The sequence below is a fragment of the Bradysia coprophila genome, unplaced genomic scaffold, assembly GCF_014529535.1.
Source record: "Bradysia coprophila strain Holo2 unplaced genomic scaffold, BU_Bcop_v1 contig_350, whole genome shotgun sequence".
In the NCBI taxonomy this organism is placed as follows: Eukaryota; Metazoa; Arthropoda; class Insecta; order Diptera; family Sciaridae; genus Bradysia; species Bradysia coprophila.
In genome coordinates, this window is record NW_023503608.1 from 6,742,757 (window position 1) to 6,769,075 (window position 26,319).

Consider the following 26,319-nt stretch of genomic DNA (forward strand, 5'->3'; position numbering starts at 1 on the left):
ATCAACTTCTGCCGTTTTCATTTCCTTTCTCTCAGGTCTACAATCATAATACAACATGAAGAGTGCATAACGAATTCATCAGCCGGTGTATTGCATGAGAATCTACTACAATTTTCCTCGCACATTTCTTTTCAACTTCCATTCGTTACAAACTCAGAACTCATGCGCTTTAAAGCTTGTAAATGCCTCCGCGAAGTTATCCTCAAAGGTGAAAAAGAGTAACTTCAGTTGCTGTCACATACTCGTCTAGCGTGGAAGCTTTCGCTGGAACACTGGTGATTTGAATCCATTTGGACATTAGAATGTACATTTGTGATTGTTTGTGAATTGTGAAAAATGTTCGAAGCACTTTAGAAAATTGTTATTGTCGCACATTAAATGACAAATCTTTTTAAATTTTCGCAGACACATTTGAATTTATTATACCGTTTTCCGTCGTGTAGTATGCGTAACTAAAACATTTAAAGTGAAATACAAATAGATGTGTTGATGGAACGTTGAGATTCATGTACATTAAATACAGCGATTAGGTAAGCTCGCAAAAAGGAAGGCAATGAGTTTTGAATAAATTTTTGAACAAAATATCCATTTTGGATGGGATCTTGTGTCACAATTAAACTCGTCATTACGGCAATACGAACCTGAAGTGGATACAGAACATAACATTAGATATACATAACGATATATATATATATGCAAATCGTTTGAACAAAATCAATAAAAGAAATTTACAAAAAAAAACTTTCGTTTTATCGAAATTGAAATATTAGCTTTTAAAGCTTGTCTAGCACAATTCCTTTTTCCACACAGAAATTGCACGGATTATTTCCATTACTTTTACTGTTAATGCAATTGGAAATTTATTTGGTGTGAAGTGAAAATATACATGTGCGAAGAAGAGACGATATTCTGTACATTGCAGCAGACTGGAACGTATAATTCAGTTGAAAGATAATAAAATCTGCCAGTGCAAATAAGTAGATAAACTTTTTTTTATTGTAAGAACTAAGTTAAGTGTGAAAATGTGATTTTACGAATGAGATATCGTTCGTATTGTTTCTTTTTTTCTGTCTTATTCACGTATTTTGTGTGAACCGGAATACATGGAGTATTAGGAAGAGAAAGAAAAAGGACGAAAATTATGGAAAAGCACTTATTGTTCATATCACTGTTGCTTGTGTTGATGCACTTAAATGGTGCATATGGTGAAGCAGAAGGTCAAACATCAACTCCGGAACCAGGTAAATTATTGTCCTTAAAAATAAATTCATATCTCAATTACGACCGCTATTATCCTTTGGTATATAATAATACAACCTATTCGGATAAAGGGACAATATATAAGCCACAGGCGAGTAGAGTAACCAACTGAATAATCAAATTCTATGACCATATTGTACATTGATTTATTTCCCTAATCTATAAAGAAATAGAGCAGAAGCCACACAGTGGCTATTCAAGAAAAAAGGGTTGAGCTATAGCCACTTTACAGAAACGGATCAGTCTTTTGTACAGAAATAAGAGTTCCCGGTAACATTCTCTGAGAAATATTGTTTCCGTGGGTCGCTCTCTTGCTCTCGATACGAATAATCGAAATAGTCATGAACATTTTCAATTCTGGAGCGTAGGAAAGGACACACTGGAAGCTATGGAAAAGTTTCAATGCATGAAACCTTCCTGAGATTTCGTTCAATTAAACATTTGAGATACGGCGAGCGTATCGCAATGTGATGCTTAAATCTGTTCCTTCATTTGTTTCAAGCAATGCCTCGTGTTGATGCGAAATATTTTACTTCATTTGTTTAAGCATAAGCTTTGAATTTTAAAAGAGTTGATATAATACCACCCTTGTGGTGGATTCATATAAAATATAGAACATAATGTTCTATAAAAAGTTATGGGGCTTACAATGTGAGACTGATAGAAGCCACAATAAACTAGTTGAAGCCTGAGAATCAAGATTTGATAGTTCAGGTCAATGGGGGATTAAAGTGTTGACCAATTCAACACAGAACGTTATTCTAAGCAAAATATTTTTCTACGGTATTCCTCTAAAATGCACAGATTTAAAAAAAATAATTTTGTTTACAAAGTACGACACAAAATCGGCCCAATCTTGTCAGCCGCCTAAAATGTGCCGGAGGTATAAGTATAAGTATAATAACTAGCGGGACGAAACGGTGTCTCTAGGTATTTTAGGGATAACGCGACTTAGACAATTTGATTTTGATCGATTTACCGTAATTTTGCCTTGACGACGACAGAGATTTGGCCTTTTTGCGCTGTTTTCTGATTTATCAAAATGCGTCAGACGAATGGCTCGCGATTAGTATAATAGCTTCACGCTGTGGGATAGTGCTAATGTTGAAAATAGTCCGTTGCGCAATTGTAACGTTAAAAAGCACTTCGCATATGTCAGAGTCACGGATATTTGCAAAATTTATGCAATCAACCTTAATATGGTCAATCGGCTCATGATGTGTCTGAAATATTCATAATAAGTATGTATAAGGTGTTCTGCAGCAAGAACTCCATAGTAAAAATATAGGGCCTCCATTTTGTAATTTTCTTACGAGCGGCTGTACGTTTCGAAGTTTAGACAAACTTATAAAAAGATCAGTGCCTTTCAGAGACATCCCGAGTAAAATTAAAAGTCTCAAAAGTTCGACAAGCGACGTCTCACGGTCTCAAATCCTTTGTATTGTGAGACATGAGACGTCTCTTTTCGAACTTTTGAGACTTTTAATTTTACTCGGGATACCATAAAACAATTTTTTGTTCAGAATAATTTTTTACGTCGATTAAACATAACTTGTCAAAACTTCAGTCCCCCACCCCCATTAACTTTGGAAAAATACGTAACCTGAATCAGGCTTCATTCATTAAGGTAATCTAAAATTTTATTAAAAAATTATAAGACAAAACTTGTGTGAAAAAATGAAGTAAACGATTTTTCCATCAATCGATTGAAACTCTTATCAAAGGATTAGATTAGATTCTTTATTGGCTCTAAGTAAAAAATCAATACAATTCACACCTAGACGTAACTAGGACGCATGGTTGGGCCCCTTTTACAACCAAAATCAAGATAATAATTAACAAAATTTAACAATTAAATGTAAATTGATCAATCTAGGTAAGTATTCCCGGCAATTCTTAGTTGTGATGTGGGGAGCCGCTAGTTATCTAGGAAGAACAGAGGCTAGATAAATTGGACCAAATTTTTTTTTTACATTTTCGAAGATAAGAAAGCCGTAGGACACCGGAATACTCACAAAATCGCCCTTCCTACATCACCAATTCCTAAATTACATGGATTTGCCAGATGGCAATACATGAGTGCTTTGGTCCCGATCTAAAAACAATCTTATTTAATTCTGATAAAAGAACGATTACGTTTTTGCAATCGAAAAACAATTTAAATCTAAACCATCCCCATCCTGATACAATTTTATGTCCACAATTCGGTATTTTCTTCGCCAGTAGCACACAGTAATCTATAATTTATATTTCCTTCCGCCAGCATCGTAACAACAACACAGACTGTCAGCGCGTGCATATCAGTTCGACCGAAAGAAAGAAAATGTGTGCAAACCACTGTAAACACGACAAACTCAAATCAAATGTAATATGCGTGCCATTTTATGTTCTCTCCCAAATACACCATTTTTCCTTACAAATAACTTTTACTTTTATTACATCCATTTCATGAACATATGGGCATTATAAAAACAGAAAATGTTTGGGGCTGGCAATATTTTTTATGATTTAAAAAAGCGATTTATTCTTTTGTATTTGGTATGCTATAACATAGCAGCAACGGTAGCAGCATAAGAAGCATGTGTATGTGTGTGTGGGGAAACGGAAGAAATAAGGAAGTCTCTTGGGATTCTTAATATGAAATTATTGGTTTTTAAGGAAGAGATAAAATATTGCAGCACAGCGTTTTTTTGTTGCGTTTTCAGTTTTCACTCACTTATTATGTGCAGGAAAAAAATTATTTCTTTTACTTTTTCAAAGTACCGATATTAAAGACATAAAACAATATAATAAAGTAGGAATGATGAATAGTCTCTCTTTGCACTGAGTTTTTGTGAACATAATATTTCAATTTACATTTTTTTATAAACAAACTTTTTTGTTTGTCGAAGTAACAATTTTTGAAAACACTTCTCCGTGCAATTTTGTAAGGAAGTATTGTACTCAGCTTTACTACAATAATTTGAATGTAGAACAGTGTGTATAGCTCTAAGTGCTTTATAGTTCCATTCAGCTGTACAGTTTCACAGAATTTTAAAATTAACTGTTCGGTTACATCATTTACTCCTCTTACAATCTTTTGCTTCTTTTGCGTTCACCGTAAATCGCCAGAAATGCAATCGCTGAAAATAAAATGTTTTTCAAAGCATAAAAGTTCGAAAACTTTGTTTTTGTTTTTAATTTCTAAACATTGTCTTCCATTTTCTCGACGACGATCATCTGAAAATATATTATGCGAGGAACTAGTTTCCTTAAATAACGTTTGTGAAAACAATTTCATCAACTTGTTACACGTATTATCTTTCATTTTTCGATGATTTTTGGTGAACAAAGAAAATATGGAAAAAAAACCACAACGGAATCATGAGGAAATCGTGACATAGTTATTAGTCAACCTGGAAAAATGTTCTTCTAGTGTGTTTTTGAGACACGAGCGCAGCGAGAAAAACCCCAAAAAAGGAAGCCTTTCACATTCCACATCAAGGGAACTTAAAGTTTTCTGCGTTTAGATTATAGCTAAACTGTGAGAAATTTTGTTTTCTTACGGGCAAGAAAAGCTCCATTACTGTCTCGCTCAAAACCGGGTTTGTCGTTAACAAACAAAACCATTTCAGAGTTTCGATCGAATCGAAAGGTAATAGAAATTGATTTTAACTTCTATGCGAATAAAGAATGATCACTCCTAAAGACCACGAATCAACCGAAGTAACGTTGAGTGGAATCATGAATGAATTCACATTAACACGTTTGGTCACTTCGTCTGTGTCTCATATTTCCTTGAAAATTTGTTTTTAAAATGAATGGGCGAGCAATGAGCTTTGTACATATTTCAACATTTGCTCATTTTTTGAATCCCCACTCGTGAAAAAACAACTCGAAAATCCAACTAACGGAAAGACGTTTGAAAAATAACCCGCATCGTTATAGTTTCGGGAGTTGTTTACCCTACGCTCGTTCATTAATTAAATGAAATGTATGCATAATGCACACAAACAGGTGTAGTTAAGTAACTCTTGTTGACCTTACCGTACCACCATGTTGATGTTAATCATTGCAATGAACACCCAATTGCAATTAAAACTTTCTGCAACAATTTCATCTTAGTTCTGTTATGCAGCATAATTGGCAAAAGTTTCGTACATTTGCGTAAATTAAATACAGTACGGATAATAGCACCATTTCTAATTAGTTGCATAACCAGCGTAGTCATTAGAAAGAGTCTATGTTGAGAGAAAATGAAGATTTCGAAAATTTACCAAAGACAAGTCAACTTTGTCATGTTAACTGTAACACTCATCTTTTCTATTTTAGATGATATCGCGCGGTGGTTAGCAAAAGCATCCACTCTAAGTTGACAATCAAAACTTTGTTTCCTAGATACTAGAATATTATGAAGTAGGTCACATTGAACTATTTAGCTGCTGTATATTGCACCCGAACCTCATGTATATATATATATATAGAAACGAGTATTGTGCTGTATGAGTTACGTAAATCGTCAACATTGAAACGAGAGAAAAAATATGAAAATAATAAAACCGAAAACTGTTAAGTTCCATTTCATACAGATGCACTTCTGAATTTTGATGGAAAAGAACATACAGTGTAGAGCACCAGTGCGGATTCGAATAGAGCAAAAAAAAAATTTAGTCGATGTGGATATAAAATATATGGCTGGCCAGAAAATAGTAAATAAAAAGTTGTTACCATCCGGTAAAGATGAGTACACAACTCGTGAAAAATATCTAAAATCGAGTTGAAACTACTTGAAAATTTACATCTTACCGAGAGGTGGACAATGATTGAAATATATACGGAAATCGCACAGTCAACAACGTTGATTTTTTGTGTGGAAAATACAGTTTTCAGCGGCTGAGCTTTTTATATGAGACGAGTTACCTGATGCAGGTAATCTTCTGACATCTGTTAGTGTTTTATGCTCAGATTCGTTGATATTACGTTGCACATATATATGTGGTTTCAATATTTCATCTCATGGACTAATGTAATAATGACCAGTGTGTACAACCCTTAAAAATACAACGCCTGTACCACAACATATGGAAATAAGTAACATACCATGGGAGATCAAAAAAAAAATCGAATGCAAAAAGTTTTTTTTTCTGACAAACTGCTGTCTGTTGGTATAAATTTGTTCTTCCCGTTTTCGTGTTTAGATTAGCATATTGAATATGAAAATCAAAATTATTCCCAACATTCGGTGTATATATGCAACACCAATAGAACCATTACAACGGATGTCTATGTGTCGTGTCATGCATTGCTTTCACATTTCCAACACGGATATTTCTAGATTTCGTTGACGTTATTCCGATGCAAAAATAGATATTTTACGGTAAGAAGAGTGCATGCTATAATTGTCTACTGTTTTCGTCATTGCATATCTTAGTGACGTTTTCTGATGAAAATGGCTCAGATGTACAAGAAGATAATGAAACTTCGATGGCATTGCAAAGGCAAAAGCAGAAGTGAAAAATAGATCAGCGTATTTTGGTCCAAAATCCATATGAGAAAATTTGCAGTTCATTTTGGTCCAGAGCCAATATAAGAAAATTGTCAGTGAATTCAGTGAAGAACGCCTTTAGGTTTTTGTGTCTTAGAATTCTGCTTCAAAACTTTACAACACGGTCGATTATTCGAACAAATTTGAAGCGGTAAAATTTTCATTATGAGATTTTAGACAAAATCATCCCTTATGTTCACCCACGTAGTTACTTTCTCTCTACTACCACAGTCAAATTTTTCAACATTCTTTTATTGTCATTGTCAAGAGGTTTAGCATTTAAAGAACAGTCGGAGCTACAAACCTTGCTATGAACGATGTATTGTATGTTTGTTAAAATAAAACATCTCCAGATGATAACGAGCAAATATTCTATTTTTTGCAAGACGTCTTATAACACGGCAGAGTAAAATAAACCAGGCAGGAGCGTTTCATTTTCGAAACGTCAAATAAGGGACCTAATACACTGTATGAAAAAGAACTCAAATGAACACTGACATAAATTAAAAAATTTTATTCGCAAAAAATATATGGCTTCTAGATTATTCAGGTCCTTAGTCAAATCAGCGCTACTACCTGGTTAACTTTACGCTGTCGTGCTTGTAAACAAAGTATTTTCAACAAATTGATCCAATAGTACCATTTAGTCCTTGTTCGAAGATTTTTATTTTGCCGAGAGGGAGGTCTGTAGCCAAAGCCGAAGGCGAGGGCTATAATCCATCTCGGCAAAATAACAATCTCCAAACGGTTATGTAGGGTATTTTACATGCTTATGCACGGTAAAGTGCACATTAAATCACTGCTTGTGACAGGGAAAATGCACTTACCGTACACAAACATGTAAAATGTGTTACGTCACTGCTTGTAAATGCTTGTTTAGGCAGGTGTGATTACTCCACTCGCCTTCGGCTCGTTCCGCAAACCTCACACTTGCCTAAACTAATATTTTACAAACAATGACGTAACATACTATTACTTGCGAAGCCCTCTACCACAAGTAAATTTTTTTACCTCAATATGTATTTGGCTATAAATAAGTAAGCCATTGGCGGAGATCATCGTTTTTGCCGCAGTTGCTGATACTAGATAAGGTAAATGAGATATCTGATATATCTGGACTGGATACCATTGACAAAACTAGGCGGCTCATAGCTTGTACATGATGTCTATCAAAAAAATATAACCAGTCTGTGGAAGATCAAAATCTGACCCAATTGTTACGTCAAATTAGAGAATTATTAAAAAAAAATTCAATTCAAAACCAATTACAAATTCGAATATCACCTAACGAATAACCTTCGCAAAACCGAATCGGAAATGGGAAATTTATATTATGCGATCCAACTAATCTATTCCCATGTACTCTCCAGTTCTATTTAAAAAAAAGAGCCACTCCAATATCCATATTATGTATACGTACAGTGTACTGTACACTCAATACATTACAAAATACACCCTACATTCAATATAGCTTATATCTTATTTTCTATCGACAGAAGCATCAATTGGCTGTCCCTTCCCCGACTTGCGATTTTCACGACCGAGAAAATTCGGTACCACCACAACCGAACAACCATACGTTACATTCGAAACAACTCAAATTTATCTCCCCGAAGATTTCACCACCGCCGATTTGGAATTTATTTCGAATGTCGATGCTAGCGACGAGGATACAAACGACAATGTACAGCGTCAGACAAGATACACGGATTTCAATCCATATTCATGGGGTGATGGTGCCGATTCGGTTGTTATATCGAAAAATGATGAACAAGATGAAATGCACAATACGAATCAGCATACCAAGCATGGAAAATCGCGTAAAAATGCTGGACGTAGACGATTGAATCAAAACGTACACAAGCAATCGAAGCGTGAAGTAACGAAGGCGGAAGTTTTTGACAACATTTATTATGTTCAATCAGCAAACGTAATCAGCAATTTACGGCAAAGTAATTCGTTTGAATCGACTAACAGCGATGCCGATCATGGCAGTGAGTCGGTGAATATTAATGTTGGGCAGAGGAATAATGATAACATCAACAGTAATTTAACCGAAAACATTGTGAGTGGTAAGGAAGAAATTAATGATGATGAAGCTGCTGTCGATCAAAATAAATTGGAATCGAGCAACGATACAAATTCACTGCACAGAGTGAAAAGAAAATCGGGAAAAACAACTGGCGCTTTACGACCGAAGGGTACAGGCGGTACAGAATCGAAAAGTACCAGTCGGAAGAAAGAAGGTTAGTACATATAGTGTTATTCTTGTTGAAAACGGCTCAAATTTTTAGTCACAATTTAGTATCAAAATTTTCTTAGAAAGTCCCGTCATTTCATTCACTATCTACGAATACACCCATTGCACTCGAAAAAAGAACAGAAATCAATTTGGAAGACATTTTTTGTCTTGTCCGGAATGTTTCCGATTAGCGACCCTGTCACTGCGAAAATATTCCTCACTTCATTATATATACATCATGCCTAGAATGCACATGTGTATATAATATTTCATTAAATTTGTTGGACAATTAACCAGCGAAAACGAAAATCTAATCGGTTTTTCTATGAATAAAACATCGAACACAGAGTGTTGCGATGATATGCGACTTTTGATTTTTGCCATTTTCGCTTTGTGAATTTTATATTTCCCATCGTAGGTCACTGGTTGTAATGAAAAATCTGGTACTTCTCTTGTGTATTGTACTGCCATTATTTTATATGTTTATATTTTGCTATATGTGTAACTCCAGCTAATTTGAGACTTTTCGAAATATTTCCGCCAAATGAAAACCGATTTCAGTAAACTTTTTTTTTCCTTGAAAGCTGTTGACCAGACGCGTCGTTTAAGCCACATTATAGTTTATTTCACGAAACCTGAACCGATTTCACTAAAAAAAAAATTGCTGAAAGCTATTGACAAGACGCGTAGTTTGACACCAATATGAGGTCATTGGCATAACATCTCAGGGAAATATGACCAAAAAGTGTTTGTATTCGACTTTCCAATATATTCTCAATAAATCTCAAATGATTTCTGTAAACTTGTTTCCCTGTAGAAATAAACGCTTTAATTCCACAGTTGCAACAGATGACACGAAAGTAAATTTTTAGAAGATTTTTGGTTCATTCTGCAATCACCTCGACCCAAACATTGCCAAAAAATTTTCATATAAAAACTGAAGATCGGTGTCATCCGAAAGCTACAGCATATGATTTCACGAGAAAAATAACTTTGGCTCGATCAGGTTCGTTGGGTGAGTGAAGGAGGGGAAATCAGCTTCCCAGTGGTGATAAGTGTCATCCTCGAATTTTGAATCGTCGAGGTTATCTCGAAAAGTTTTGTAACCATTTTTTTAAACGATTTTGAGCCAAAGCAACATTTTCTGTGGGGAAACAACCACCGATTTCGAAAAAAATATTTCTGGCTATCAATGACCACCGAAAATATCACTTTTATAGACACATCGCCCACAAATTTTGAGCTACCAACCTCATATTGGGCTTAAACTGTGCGTCTTGAACATAGCTTTCAGGGGAAAAAAAGTTTACAGAAATCAGTTGACATTTGGTGCAATTCGAAAAGTCACAAACGTGTAACGCAACTAACCGCCGACTTCTTCGATCACATAAGTCACACTTCGCAGGCTAAAAATTCCAATTCTTTTGTTGGCATGAAAGCACTGGGTCTCCTGAGTTTTAGAAAATTTGTAGACTGATTTGTTACCGCAAAACATAGCCAACACAGTTCACTTTGTGCCTCAGAAATGACGAAATTTGTAACGCAACAGGGGCTCGTTCAGGAACGGAAAATTCTTCACTCAGTGAACATTTGACGATTCATTTAATGTTACACTGACAGTTGTCTGACGTTTGCCGTTCAGATACGTTAGTGAAAGTTACGAGTTAACTTTCTGTTTATGTTTACATTCACACACCGTTTGCTTTTCAGAAAATATCATGATGCATAAAGGTAATTCTTTTAAGTAGGAACGTGAACTCCAGTTAAGTGATTGAGAGTGTATTGTCACTTACAGAAATAGACATTTTAATTTTTAATTCATTTATTTTACGTCCACTACTGCAGTCTGGACTGCAAAACAGCTAGAGTTTTACGCTCACACTTCCGAATAACAGTAGATCGGGTCAGGTTGAAACAGATTTAAGGTGTCAAATTGTAGCCAAATTGTAGCCAGCGGATCCTGGTCTGAAAACATTGAAGACCTAAAGTAGCGACTGATTTATCGATGAAGAGGAAGGATGTGCCACAAAAAACTGACAACAGAACCGTTTACCTTAGAAATTTATTTGACCATGACGAACATCACAAATCCATTATTCAGAATTCATTCGACTCAATGAAAAATCGCAGAAAAAAAATATTTCCACACAATCTCCAGTGCGCTTTTTTAAGATCGACCATCCAGTTCGACCATTTCTTTGATCATCCGAATTGCATCAGGCGTCTCCTCATATGCCTCGTAATAGTATTGAGCGGTTACCTGGGCATGATCTTCACTTCCTTCTTCCGTCTTTCGGATCGATGAGACCGGGCCAAATGTACTAATTCTCCGTCTGGCCGAAGTCAAACAGCTGCTTCATCTGCTTGATCTGCTTTTCATCAATGCTACGGCATACTGTAGTAAGCTAAGCGTAAGCATTGTCTAAAACGCAACATATTCGCCGGCAACATGAAACTTGGTGGTTCTGCACGCAAAAACCTCTCTGCCATTTGATGGACGTTTCTGGCATTTTGCATTTGGATGCTTGCTGCTTCGTTTTTAATATCAGCGGTCTGATGTTCTCGACAACAATATAGCAAATACTGCCTGTACTGTGGTTGCTTGCAGCAACGACTCGTACAGGATTGCTTTTAGCACAACATCCGTTTCCATGAAAATCCGTTTCTATGAAAATGTTCTGTTAGGTCGGTGGCAGATCGATTCGACATCGGAAAATCTTTGTTCTTGAACTGTCGAAGCTGGCATATAGATTCATCAAATGGTCCACAGAAACCGAAATGACTTCTATCAGCAGATAATTTTGTAAAAAAAAAAAATTCAAACCACAACACATCCATTGTAAATTCACTTCACCGAAGTTTCATGACATTTGGGTAACATTTCACGACCAAAATACATCGTGAGAAATCTAACCTCACAGTTACACCTGTCATCGTTAACTGTACGAAACTCAGTGAAGAAAAAATCGTTTCTGAACGAGCTCCTGGAGTTACCCATTTGTAATATTTTCTATATAAGAAAATGTCAGCAACAGCTCATATTCCTTATATTTACATCGTTGAATCGACCAGATGACTAGCCATTTCAGTCTGCTGTTTGAAGTAGTATATTGTACAACACTGTGTTTGACTCCGAAAGAAAACTAAAATAAAATGACAAATTGTTGGAATACTTGGACGGACATGGGATCTGCTCTCAATACATATCGTACATGCAATCTCAATAATAAATTCCTTTCAGTATCCATCAATTGAAATTCTTTAAAAAGATACAATTTTCATCGTCAATGAAGCTGAACCGAAATGAAAAGATCAAAGAATCGAATATTTTGCGATAAAAGAAAGTAAAATTTAAATTACCACAGAAATGGTTGACGCTATGTATGTATCATACGATGCTATACCGCACGACTAAAACCATACCATTCAAACCAAAAGCCATCTAACCAAAAACATTTCACCCTATCGTTAACATTGAAGCCAAATGATAAAGTTTTTCTCCTATTTTTTTCGTTTGAAACCAAAAGTAAGAGAATTTTAAATTTAGAAACTCGACGGGAATGAATGTCTAAATTTAGATGCAACTGAAAGTTGCGATAATTTGAAAACTTTTCTGTCGAGCTTCTCTCGAGGAGCGAATCCATGTATTAACTTGTCGTTCTTATTTGCAGCTTAGCACAGAATGTTTGTTTAATCTCCGTGAACATTACCATACAAATCCAATTATTATAATTAAACAACAAAACAAATGATAATGCAACCGCATTGTATACTTGTGTGCCGTACAAAATTATCCGAATGAAGATCACCAGTGCAACACTAAAAATTAATTGTTTTGTCATTCTTATATATATGCGGAGTGACGGAAGGGGTGGTGTTGAAATATTTATAGTTTTCCATTACTACATTCTGGTGCTGGAAAAAAATTACGTCTGTCAACTAGAAATTCTAATCTCCGGTTATAAATTGTTTATTATTGTGCCAAACGAAACAATGGGTTATTTTCTTACAATTTGTTACGTGTTGATAATGGAAATAAATGTGCATCAATGATGGGTCTTTGTAAGTGCATTCACAATGCGCTTACAGTTTTCTTTTCACACTCTATCGGACACAAATTGATTGCGCTTTTTTACTTCTTTCATTCATACTCTGATTACGTCGTGTACGATGAATTGAAATTTATCGCTTGTGCTTCATTGTCGCTTCATTTGACTTGAGAATTGCACGGAAAATGCAATTTATAATTGGGGTAATGTACGTACAGTGCACCCAAAGATTGTTCGTCTCCAATTGTTTGTTTATTTTCTTTGGATAGAAAATATTGTTTAAGGTTTATGTAGTAACGACACCTCAATCAGCGTTTGTGCTACTGTAACTCATATAAACAGTGGCATACAGTCATCAATTATATGTCGATTTGTTGATCTGTTATCGACGAAAATATGCAGAGAGCTACTGATCTCTTTGCATAGCAAAAAGTACATTAAAACTTATGAAGTACAAGAATCGGGTGCATCAGACACTAGACAGTATGGCTAATAACTCAAAGAGGGAAAATGAAATCAGTAGTGAAAGAACACTTTTTATATTCCGAATTGTTCAGAGATTAAAATCTAATTGATATTATCGACGCACTGTCAAGCACCGAAGCTGACTTTGACATCACTCAATTAAAGGGCCAAACACACACCTATTGATCTATTTGAGTGACGTCAAAGTCAGTTTCGGTGCTAGACAGTGCGTTTTTTTCTTCTTCTTACATTCATTAACACAAGGTTAACGTTGTCGCTTCAACGCTATACATGTATGCACGATCACTTGCATCGCAATTTGTAGTGGATCCTGTGCAGATCAATCGTTGCGTCCTTTACAAGGACGTTTGGAATCACTGACAATATCCCCATCTGAAATGCCTATAAATAAGGAGCTAAATTCAGAGATAAACAAAACAACAAACAGAGATTTTGCTCTTCTTTACCCACTCATGGTTCACGTTGAGTGAATTTAACGAAGAAAACAGAGCTGTTTCGACCTCGGGACTCAGTGTGTTAATGAATGAAAGACAGTGCGTTGAATTATTCATTCCGATTGCGATGAATAGGAAGACTAGGGTGGGTTGTATTTTACTTTTGTTTTATATCAAAAAGCTTGACCCCAGGTTGTACTTAGAATTGAACAAAGAATCTAAAACAGCAAAAACATTCTCAGAAATTGGTTCTTCCCATGTCTCCAGGATGATTTTCGGTTAATAGCTGAAGAATCCAGCAACAAAATGGTATAAGAGCGTTGATGATCTAAGTCAGCGTTCCCGACTTAGACTTTTCGTCAAAAAATTGTACGTTAATTTGCAGATAACATCGACAGATCATGGCGTAAAATGTAGTGTGAGGTACGCCTGAAGAGGAAGAACAGGTAATCCTAAGGTGAATCCAGGGCAGAAACGTTTTTTGATAACGCAAAGAGAAACTTTATCAATAATATGCAAGGAAGAGAAAGTTAAGGTCGCTAATGTTGTGAGTTTCCTCTACACTGGCAATTTTTTTGCAATTAAACTTGTATGTCGAACAAATCTGAAAATTCTTCTCCTAGTATTGCTAAATCTACATTTCATTCAAGTACAAAAGCTCCATAAAAGCTCTAAAAACTCTACTAAGATTTGTGATATATAAATAAATTAAACATTTTTGATCTAGTACTACTCTACGCATACAACAAAAAGACATAAATAATTTCTAATACTGAAAAACATTACTCAGAAACCATTTCCTTTTCCTTCGTTTGCTGAAAGGTATTGACAAAGACGAGGATGGTCAATTCATCATTTCACAAACAACCGACGAAGAATCCGAATCCGAAGAGGAGGAAGAAGAGTCCGAGGAAAATGATAGGTTCGACGAGGTAACCGAAGTCCGGTTTCCGTCCGAGATCGGACCAGTCGGTGAGCGAAAAACGTGTAAAATTCGATGCATCAAAGGTAAATGGGTGGGACCACTGTGTGCCATACACGATGAAGGTAAATATAAAACGATTTTCTTTTTGTTTAACGAGCAATCTTGTTGTTCGTAATTTACCTTGTCCGCAGATGATGGTCAAGTCAAATTCCAGCCGTTGTACAAAAGTTGTAATGTGAATCGGATACCGCCACATCTGTTGCTTAGCTACAGGAATATTTCGGTCGTAAGTATTTTTAAGAGGAAAAAAAAATAAACGAGAGAAAAAACCTTTTCGTATCTTAAAGTTCAGTGAACATACACATCTCCTGTTTAGAAAATATTTTATATGTTGGAAGCAGAGCGATCATAAAAAAATTATTATTTTTTCCCATCCATTTTGCTCTACTATACCAGTGTGTAAACATAAAAATAAAAATTTGTATTTTCCCTTTGTATCTATCGTACTATGCATCACCATTTTCATCTTCTATCAAGAAAAATGACAGTAAATGTGATTGATGGACGTTTTTGTTCACGCACTTCGATTTTTCGAAACATTTTTCTTCTTGTTGTTTGGATTTGCATTATTTCACAGACTTATGTACATATGTCTCGGGTGTTGTGTTTCCTAATACTTGATATAAATTTGTATCGATTGAATGATGGGTACCGAATGAAAACTGAACGCACGTATATGCAACATATTTTTACGTGTAGGAGCTGATCAGAGGTTTATTTATTTCGTTTTTTTCTCTTTGCTATTTTAAATAAGCGATTTCGAATGTGATTGATAGGATTGCAGAGGATTTATTGTATAGATTTACATTTAATATCTCTTCAGTTCGCTGCTGGATCAATGTTAGGTGGAATAGTCCCTGTAACATTGTAGTCTAGAATATATTAGAACAGTAAAGTAGTTAGTCCATCTTCACCCAGAGAAAATAATATCCCTAATGACGTTGTTGCAACGTCAGATCATCACTATCTGTATAATACAGAGTCTGTATTCATATGATTATACAAAAAGTTCAGTTTTACCATTATTATTGATGAATACAGAAGCTGAAAAGTAAAGATACAATGATACAGTCCGTTCAAAGATAAAAATGTGGTTCATAAATGCTCGATTTATTTCAACATATTCGGTCAACCAATTCAAAACGATTGTCTGTCTTACCTTCTTGTTTTATTTAAACTATTTTTTTTTGCTAGAAATTGGTAAATTGCCTAAAAAATCAAAATAATTTAGAGTTTAGCACTGGAAAAGATCAGGACAACTAACACAGACATGGTTTCTTAGTTTTGTAAGATGAATAGTTGAGGATATCACCGATCGCCGATAGCAAAAAGTAGCGAAAGCGTTTTAGTCACCAGAAAGAAAATCTCTCTTTTCGTGGTTATAGCAAACGATGGGTAAAGGTAGATTTGAGTGACAAAGGATTGTTGAGTGACAAGAGGGTTTTTTAGTAGTGTTAAGCCGTTACTTAAATTTTCAAGGGATTTGTGGACATTCTTGGGATCTTATTTCAATTTCGGTGAATTTGAGGGTTTTTTGCAAAGGATTTTTTTCGAGTTACTAAGAAGCTTTCTTTCTATAATGCCTATGATGCCTTAAATAACTCTAGATCATTGACAGAGACATATTTTATGTTTTGGTAGTTGTTGTGGTTTGTAAATTATTGTTGTTGATAGCAAGTGCATAACCAAAATTCAGAAAATGAAATGTAGATTTTCATTTGTCCAACGAAATTCTGGGGTAGGGTAATTTGGCACCATGCAAGTTTGATGCGTGCCAGTTTCCACTTTAATGTGAATTTAGCACAGTGCTAGATTCACCATCTGAAGAGTAATTTGGCACCATGCAACTTTGTAAATTGGCACACGGTAGCCATAATAGAAAATTAAATAAAAGTGAATGGTGTGCTAATCATAGTTAGCCGTCTGTCACTATTAGTCAACATTATTTACCTATAAAGGAAAGGCTTGGCAAAAATTAGGGAATTGTGATGTTTCGATTCGAGGAACAACGTTTAGCTGCTCGACGAAGATTGCTCAATAGGGTCGGAAAACGACAATTCCTCCAAGACATCGCAACTTTTATGCAAGACTTCGTAAAAGGACGAATTTTCTAGTTTGGAGACAAATTATTGAATTTCTCTCGATGCCTTCAAAGCCATAGCTTGTTTGCGTCATTTTGTAAAAAAGACAAATTTCTTAGTTTTGACTGCGAAAACTCGTAAAATGACAAATTTACTGACTCACAGACTCAATCATAACTTCCAGATTAAAATGAGTTAGCACAAAACTGGCACACAAGCTTCGTTGCGTGTGCCAAATTCTCAAAAACCTAGGAAAAAGGTAATCTGGCACATGTGCTAGATTCCACTTCATGTAAGGAATTTGGCACCCCCTTCCCGTGTGCCAAATTCTCGGATCCCGAAATTCTTGATGAATCAATTAGAAACTACAACACTCAAATCAGAAAACATGTCGAATTTCACTTTTCTTTCTATGTAATATTAGACTTTCCGATAATTTTCCTTCAATTTTCTATATAAAATTAAATTTCACGCAGGTAAAAACACGTAAACGTAGTATCCAACATTTAATAGTAATATTCTCACCTGCCGCTTCTAAGCATATTGTTTTAATTTGGACTTATGGACTTATGAAATATTTGACGAATTCTCTTTATAAACCATACCACTCAACTATTTAACTAAATTATCAATACCTTCAACATATCCGAAAAATTTTGTCAGAAAATTGCCCCGACACAAAACCAACAAAATGGAAAGTTTCAAAAACAAATAAAACTTTGTTCGCAGAATGTAGGATGGGATTTACCGCACGGACATTCATTACAAGCACGCTGCAAAGACTTGGGCTTATACAAACTACTTGGTGAAACAAGGGTGCTTTGTTCAAATGGATTATGGGCACCAAGAATGCCATCCTGTGTGCCGACAACATTGTTGACAAACTATTCTGGTAAGTGAATTTAGCAGAACGTACACAACAACCGTTCAACGGAATAGAAAATTGTATACAACATTAATATGATGTACATTTTGCACGTAAAACGCACGATTTAATCACATCATATCACGTTTCATCAAACCTATTTGGATAACCACTCATATTAAATGAGTAACATCCCGCAAATCAATCACCCAATTGATTTTCATTGTATGGAATTATAGCACAGCTAATGTGTATACTCTGTTCTATATATGCAACTCAGATGACAGTCCTCCGTCGATTCGAATTAAAATTGGTATTGGATCGGGTGCATTTGAACCATCTGGAGTGTTGGCAGTTTTACCGTCTAGCACAATACATTTGGATTGTATGTTTCCGAGAAAGAGAGGAACACCGGAATGGACGTGGACGGGCTGGTTTAGACAATACTATACAGGTGGGTACATTAAACGGACTTTTGTTAATACATTTATTCAAAGAAAGACTATTGAACAACCCTGCCGTTTTTATACTTTAACTTAGTCTTTTGATAACATCTGGAATATCTCACAGAAATTGTACTACTCCTTTATAAATACGGCCTTGTGATTGATATACAAAATTTCTAGGACATAATGAAAGTGAAACCTTCAGCCATTGTGATAATAGTCCAATCGTACATTGTGCGTGAATGAATTCGATGAAAGTGTAAAATTCAGTAATAAAATAATGTGTTGTCAATCACGGCTACACCTCGGTTTGACATTTTAAAATCTATTGCGCAAAATTAGGCACATGTTCAAGATTACATTAGATATTTGATGAAAACATTGATACTTCCTTATTTTTTTAAATGTTTGTAAAGAGGAAGCGTTATCTGATGACAATATAGTCCTTAAATCTATTACTTCCTTTGTGTAGAGTGTTCATCACACATAGTTTTGTACTAAATCTTCTACTTCTGTTGCTTCAACACATATCATGTTATAATAAGAGAACATTAGCGATCCACATTTATTATCGTCGTCGTTGTCAATAACAGATAGATAAACAAGAAACAGATAGATAACTTGCAGTTTTCCTTGATTTCTCAGCAATAGCTACTGTTGTAAGTACAACCTCGATTTTCTTAAAAATTAAATATTTTGTCATATTTGACATATCGCACACCCTTTTTGAATCTAAACATCCAGAAATGTGCTTGAAAAACTACTGCAAAACAAGCAAGACACGTTATTTTGCTTGCATTCTCGTCAATAGCTACTAATCGACGAACCTGATTTTCATAAAAATTGAATATTCTGATTAGTCACGTCAGTACCTTTCATTTGACATATTGCACACGATTTTTGAGCAGAAATATCCAGAGATATGCTCGAAAAACCAGTGAAAAACAGGCAAAACAAGCAAAACACGCTGTTTTGCTCTGCTTTATCGCCAATAGCTACTGATCGACAAATCTGATTTTCCTTAAAATTATTCGCATTTGTCTCGTCAATACCTTTCATTTGATGTATCGCACACGATTTTTGAGCAGAAACATCCAGAGATATGCTTGAATAACTAGTTAAAAATAAGCAAAACAAAATCACTGTTTCGGGAACTTGAGTTCAAACTGTCTTCGCTGTTTTGAAACACTTTCCGTTGAGAAGCGACAACGTGATTACGCTAGAAAGTTAGGTGGGCACGCAAAACAGAGGTAAACAACGTAAAATTCATATTTTTATAAATTATTTCCCCCTGTTTTTCGCCGGGAAACAGCCAGATACGTCGACTGTTTTGAGACCCAATATTTTAGAAAAATATTAATTTTACGTTGTTTACCTCTGTTTTGCGTGCCCACCATTTCTAGCGTAAACACGTTGTCGCTTCCCGAAGTCAAGTTCCCGAAACAGTGATTTTGTTTTGCTTATTTTTCACTAGTTATTCAAGCATATCTCTGGATGTTTCTGCTCAAATGAAAGGTATTGACGAGACAAATCCGAATATCAAAATTCAGGAAAATCAGATTTATCGATCAGTAGCTATTGGCGAGAGAGCAGGCAAAACAGTGTGTTTTGCTTGCTTTGCCTGTTTTTCACTGGTTTTTCACTCGTCAACGGACAATACATAAACAAATTCCATCCCCTAAATCGTGTGCGATATGTTAAATGAACAGACTGACGAGACTAATCAGAATATTTAATTTTTATGAAAATCGGGCTCGTCGATCAGTAGCTATTGGCGAGAAATTGCAGTAGTTTTTTAAGCACATTTCTGGATGTTTAGATTCAAAAAGGCTATGCGATATGTCAAATACGACAAAATATTTAATTTTTAAGAAAATCGAGGTTGTACTTACAACACGGTGGGGCTGAACAACTTTATTTTGCGAAGGTCGTGAACATGGGATATTTTTATTGAAAATGATAGAGGGATATGCTACGAGTACTTTGCAAGCGAAATCAAAATCCTTTAGCAGGGATAGCATATAAAATCTCCATGTAGTAACCCTCTCATGGGACACATGGAATACTGAAACACATCTAATGGAGTTTTAAGAATCTAAGTGGTGGTATATGAATAAAAGAAGCTCCTACCATTCATTTTAGACCCAATACACAACCATTCAGCCAAACGAAATTCAATTTGAGAAGATTCGACATCATCTCGAAGCGATCGATTCAAACTTTACCTTCAAAAATTCTATTTTCTTTTTTTTTGGATTCAACGGATTTTTTTTATTTTTTTTTTTAAACAAACAATTAATATCATTTATACATCATTAGAAATAATATAAAAAATTTCATCCAACTTTGCTGTACTGTCAAACGTCCCAATTACTCTTGCAGCGTTGGTTCTTTGTATGGCAATACTCATTCGCCGTTTCAAGTATTGCTTCGATCTTTTTTCCCCTGTAACTACGTGAATCAGTTTTCCTAATTTATCGATGAATTTAACAGCTTCTTCACACCATGGTCCCAATGTCTCGCAGGCGAAAGGCAGAAAGATGTAGTTCTCCTATATCAACTTTTTATAATCATTTCTTTTTTCCGTCGCTGCCCTATTTGCCAAACTGCCTGTCTTTAACGAAGATGAATGAAGATATGAAGGAGCAAGTGTATCACGGATAGTTGCGTCCCATACGAGCATTTTGCCATGACTCCATGGTATTAAAATGACTCCGTCTGCTCTCTTTCCGTTGTCTCGAAACAGTGGCGGCTCTAATTTCGATGGAAAATAAGCAGATTGAAGACCTCTGTGTATGATGTTATTAAAATCGCTATGACAAGCATGACGACCGGCACTATATATACAAGACAATCCGTGTATTCCATTTTTCTCCACTTGGCGTCCACATTTGCATTGATGAGGAATACATATGTCTAAGCCCAAACGTAATGCAACCGAGATTCGGAAAGTGTTATCATCAAGTAAAGTTCCGATATGTCGTGATGGTAAGACAGTGAGCCATCCATTAGATTCTTTTGCAAGAGATGCATTGTATCGTGCCTTTTGTTCTTCGGTTGAAAGTTGCAGAGAATTGACTGTTTTGTTGATGATAATGAGATCCCAAGCTTTCTGATTTTCTTTGTTTTCTGGTAGATTACTCTCATTCATACATGACCACTTAGATAAGCTTTCCATATAATTTGCAACGATTGACTCATCTGAAATTTGTGGTAACATCATGTTGACGAGCTCAATCACTGAATTTATGGAAGCTAAAAAAGCTGGTAGCACATCCGTAACTTTCCTGATTCCCAGACCACCAAAATGCACTGGTAAAGATGATATTGTCCATTGTTCATCGCTTAAACGTGAATTAACATTTTCTTCAAGTGACCGCTTGATAGTGAAATCAATTTCTTGTAGATCTTGTTCAACGTCATTTACTTTTTTCGCAGCAATTACAGTTTTAAGCAAAGTACCGCTATATTTACATTTATTCAACGTTTTTTCCACAATTTTTCTCTTTAAAAAATAAACCTAGATCAACTAATCACTTAAGTTTTCCTAAGAATAAGAATTGATATCAAAAACAGCTTAAATAAACAGTTTGAATATTCTTCGTGTGTAGGGTTCACCTGATAGTTTTTCCAGTGCGATTTAAACTCGTGATTAATAGACTCCATAGCCTGTTCACTGTAAAACAGCGAGATTTGTTATATTTTCTGCAAATTTGTAGGAAGAGTTAGTTTTAAACCTTAATCTAAATGGTTTGCTTATATTTTTAAAAGAAAAATTAGAATTATTGAAGAAAAAATGTAAAGTGCCTCGAGATGATGTCGAATCTTCTCAAATTGAATTTCGTTTGGCTGAATGGTTGTGTATTGGGTCTAAAATGAATGGTAGGAGCTTCTTTTATTCATATACCACCACTTAGATTCTTAAAACTCCATTAGATGTGTTTCAGTATTCCATGTGTCCCATGAGAGGGTTACTACATGGAGATTTTATATGTAAAGGATTTTGATTTCGCTCGCAAAGTACTCGTAGCATATCCCTCTATTATTTTCAATAAAAATATCCCATGTTCACGACCTTCGCAAAATAAAGTTGATCAGCCCCACCGTGACAACAGTATCTATTGGTGAGAAATCAAGAAAAACTGCATATTTTCCTACTTTTCCTGTTTTCCCGCATCTCCCACTGAGATCTTCCCTCCCAAACTATGCCTTAAATGTGAAGTTGAAATGAATTATTTAGTTTGAAATAAATGGAAATTTTCCAGAATTAAATTCCATCCGAATGCAACAATAAAAACTCAACCCTTCTTCATCGCTGCTCGTTTTTTTTTAATGCTCGTGTTGTGATCCCCTATCATTTATTATCGTTTGTCATACGTGAAACAATGGTGTCTGTCCCATTTTCCATTATGACTGAATTTATTAATTTCATTTTCGATTCGAAAATGTAATGCTAATTTATTGGGAGAGCCATCATGCCAATGAACATTATCGTCATATCGGTTTTTGCGTTGACTAATTGATTAAATTGGTAAAACGAAAATTCCTGGAGCAAAATATACATATTTGTATAGTCAATAGTAGCGACGTGTCTCATATATTCTGTGAAACTTATATATATCGTTGATGTACACATCCATTTCGTGTGTGTGCTTATAGCAAAGTTGCGTGAAAAAGCTTCTGGCGTAATAAATCACCGTTCAAGCTTCTAGTAGAACTACATTCTTAATATCACATAATATAGAACAGCACCACCACCGGGTGTTATATATCTACTTAAACATCAAACGTTCGCTATATAATGTTCATATGTTCAAAGATTAATTAGTTTTTTGTTCTTTAATTTAGTGAATCCAAATACACAATGACTGGGAATAAAACTAAATAATGTCTGCGACCTATAGGACCTTATGTAGGTTACATAATTGATGGTGATTAGTCACCCAAAAGATAAAGCTACGCAACATGAAAAATAGGAGTTTTATCTGATTTGACATCGAAAATGGCATGTACTGTGAGCTTTGGGTTGATAAATTCAATTTGATTTGTCATAGTCGAGAGGCTTATGCCATGCTACTTATCGTTCAACTCAACTAATTTTTTTGTAAATGAAAAAAGAAAGAAGAAAATAAAATCGATAAATCTTCGGCGTCATTAACATGGAATATCGTTAACGAATGAACCATTTTTAGCTGGAATGTTTTCTAAGAGAAAAGTAATTTACTATCAGATCTTCATTACTCCGAAGATGACGGACGAATTTTTTTCTGCTCTCCGTTTTCATCTGAAATGATTTTTTTCTGAATCGTCAACATCATTCATGTTACAGGATGGTCAACGGTTCCAGACGAAAAGGCTACAAAATACCGATTAACAATCAAGGATATTCAGACACAAGATTCTGGCACATACACATGTGCCTCACCCAGAGGTCTAACCAATTCGATAAATATTGTGGTTGCTAGTAAGTTGTCGAATGTCTTACCTGGTCTTTTCTCAGTTTTCTTTCAATATTAATTCTCTTAAAATTAGTATCAAATTGTCCACAACATCCAGAACCATTGCCACCGTTGACATTACGTTTGGAAGGACTAAAATTGGGTCATCGTGCTTTGTATAGTTGCCCACTTGGCTATACAATTGAAGGGACTTCTAATTCAACGTGCTTAGCTTCAGGTAAATAGTTAATTCGACGATATTGTTAGTAAATTTTATCCCGAAGAAAGCCTATCCTCGAACGCATCTTCAAGTTTGTCATAAAGTTCAACACATTTCGATTTTGAATTCCAAAAATAGCAAATTTTAGATTGCAGAATTTTCCTCATAAAAGTTGAATTTTGATGTAATATAGGCAACTGGTCATCACCTCCTCCAACGTGTCATTCGATTCAGTGTCCTCCGTTGTTCCTAGAGGACCCTCATTTAAGTTTAACCGAACTGAATGCTTCCGCATGGGGACGAGCCGTTTTCAAGTGTTCGTGGGGGTATCGATTGAGTGGCCCACCAGGATTAGAATGTGAACCGAATGGAATTTGGAGCGGTCCAGTACCCCGATGCAAAGGTTAGATCAAAGACGCTCTTACGTTTGAAAATTTGTTTTTGCTAGGATAATGATCTGCAAATCGATGCAAGAATTGCCACTTCACGAGATTAAACGCTAAACTTTTTTGACTCTATTCCTACAAGCAATCCAATGTCCACAACCGCTCGTACCGATAAATGGGCGCATCGACGGCACAAGCGGTTCGGCAAGTCATCGACGATATGCGGTTGGAGCTTTAGTGACATTCAGTTGCACAGAAGGACATTTACTAGTCGGTGAAGCGAGTATCGTTTGCACCGAAACTGGTTTTTGGAGTCACCCACCGCCGTTCTGTAAGTTGTAAATCTGTTTTCCTAATTCGTTTTTCACATTCATTTCTATCCATTCGTGGATTTTTGCACGCATAATTTACTCAACACAAAACATATAAATAACATAAAACCGTAAAGCGGCAACCCAGCAAAGACATTCATTTAACTTAATCACCAGGAAGATCACAAACCGAACCTAATAAATATTTCCGAAACTATGGTCGTTGAATAAATAATTCAGCGTCGTACACAAACGGTTCGGTGTGTGCATATTATATTTACACTCTCTTGGTCTTGGCGGTGACGGTCGTGGTTCCCATTTAGTAGAAACTCTTCCGAAAATTAATTATTACAGCCGTAAAAAGCTCGCGCATACATTTATAACCGACTGTGGGTAATAAACTATATTCCACGGTGGATTCCGATATTACATCGTAATGGGTAAATGGGTGGGTTATCGTGTCTTAACTGACGCCGTATATCATAAGAGGGTATGTGCTTGTTGTAACGTGCAGCGAATTACTTTTTTTTGGCTCAAACATAAATTCAGGTGAATGGAAATATCACTGCGCAGGTACACAATTACACATTATTTATCGGTGCGATAAATAGGATCGTTAGTTGGAAGATGAGCGGAACGCTCATTACATACCTAAATGACCACCCAATTTTTGAAACATTTCGCGATTAAATGACTGTTATGATATGTTTTCTAAGCAAGGAGAAACCGCCTCATTCAAGCCTAAACTATTTCGAAATAAATTGATCCGTTTCTTTTGCGACCTTTCCCTTCTCCGTTTTTTGCAATGACTCTAATCAACATCATTTTGAATTTAAAAAAATCAGGTAAATCTCAATGTCCGTACCCCGGCGATCCACCAAATGGCTTAATTGCTCCGCTCAAATTCCATTACGATCCCGGCGACTTTTTAAGCGTGCAATGTCGTCCCGGTTTCGTTGAATATGGTACGAATGGACCGCCAGATAGACCACGTTGCTTGCCCGATGGAAATTGGTCCGGTCCAGTGCCGCAGTGTCGTAATTATGAGGATGTGTAAACGAAAAGTATTTTTTTGTAAAAATAAATGAATTATTGAATTTAATGATCTTGGTGATAAAATTAGGAATGTAGGCGAGACAAAAGAAAAAAAAGACATATTTAGGTTAAGTCAAGCGATTACGTGTCAACAATAGTAAGTTACAAGGATGAATTCAACTTATTAAGTATAAAATCTGAGACAATTCACTAATACACTTCATAGAACCGCACCCAATTTTTAGACTTTCGCAGAATACGAAAAGAAATCTAAAGAAAGTCCAACATTTCTGCAAAGACCAAGACCGTCGGTTTCAGTTTTTACTGTAAACATTTTTGGGAACTGATAACTAATTGCTCGTATTCGGATGATTTAACCTACTATTTTCACTCCAATGAATTATTGTGATTTGGATTCTTATCATTCAAAGTATTTAATCAATTAGTTTCAATGAGGGACATAGTTATAAGTGAAAGGTCAATTAAAACCTGACTGATCACACCACAAAGCACCTTTCACAGACAGAGTTTCAAGAACTCGGGCTAAGGGATACATA

The 26,319-nt window shown here is 35.6% G+C and overlaps 1 protein-coding gene and 2 long non-coding RNA genes across 4 annotated transcripts in view; 1 reads left to right on the forward strand and 2 right to left on the reverse strand.

Annotated features, from left to right (window-relative positions):
• Positions 1 to 18,473, reverse strand: part of LOC119080596 — a 28,442-nt gene extending 9,969 nt beyond the window's left edge. Inside the window, exons 1-2 of the long non-coding RNA XR_005088355.1 lie at positions 18,463 to 18,473; positions 15,056 to 15,061 (exon numbers count right to left, since the gene is read on the reverse strand). This is a non-coding gene — a long non-coding RNA (uncharacterized LOC119080596). The remainder of the gene's footprint in view (positions 1 to 15,055; positions 15,062 to 18,462) is intronic.
• On the reverse strand, positions 124 to 12,011 carry LOC119080597. Its single transcript, XR_005088356.1, has 3 exons — positions 11,876 to 12,011; positions 7,173 to 7,174; positions 124 to 135 (listed from the first exon to the last, which is right to left on the reverse strand). It is a non-coding gene; the product is annotated as an uncharacterized LOC119080597 (long non-coding RNA).
• On the forward strand, positions 133 to 26,319 carry LOC119080594 (locomotion-related protein Hikaru genki). Of its 2 annotated transcripts, none has more exons than XM_037188988.1 (11): positions 133 to 1,241; positions 8,281 to 9,030; positions 14,818 to 15,042; positions 15,112 to 15,206; positions 17,791 to 17,953; positions 18,207 to 18,380; positions 23,702 to 23,836; positions 23,905 to 24,048; positions 24,224 to 24,433; positions 24,559 to 24,747; positions 25,573 to 26,319. In XM_037188988.1, exons 1-11 carry the CDS (start codon positions 1,142 to 1,144, stop codon positions 25,782 to 25,784), a joined length of 2,397 nt encoding a protein of 798 aa, XP_037044883.1. In that variant the 5' UTR covers positions 133 to 1,141; the 3' UTR covers positions 25,785 to 26,319. The 2 variants fall into 2 exon arrangements, with proteins under 2 accessions (XP_037044883.1, XP_037044885.1); XM_037188990.1 differs by having other exon boundaries at positions 137 to 1,241; positions 15,115 to 15,206.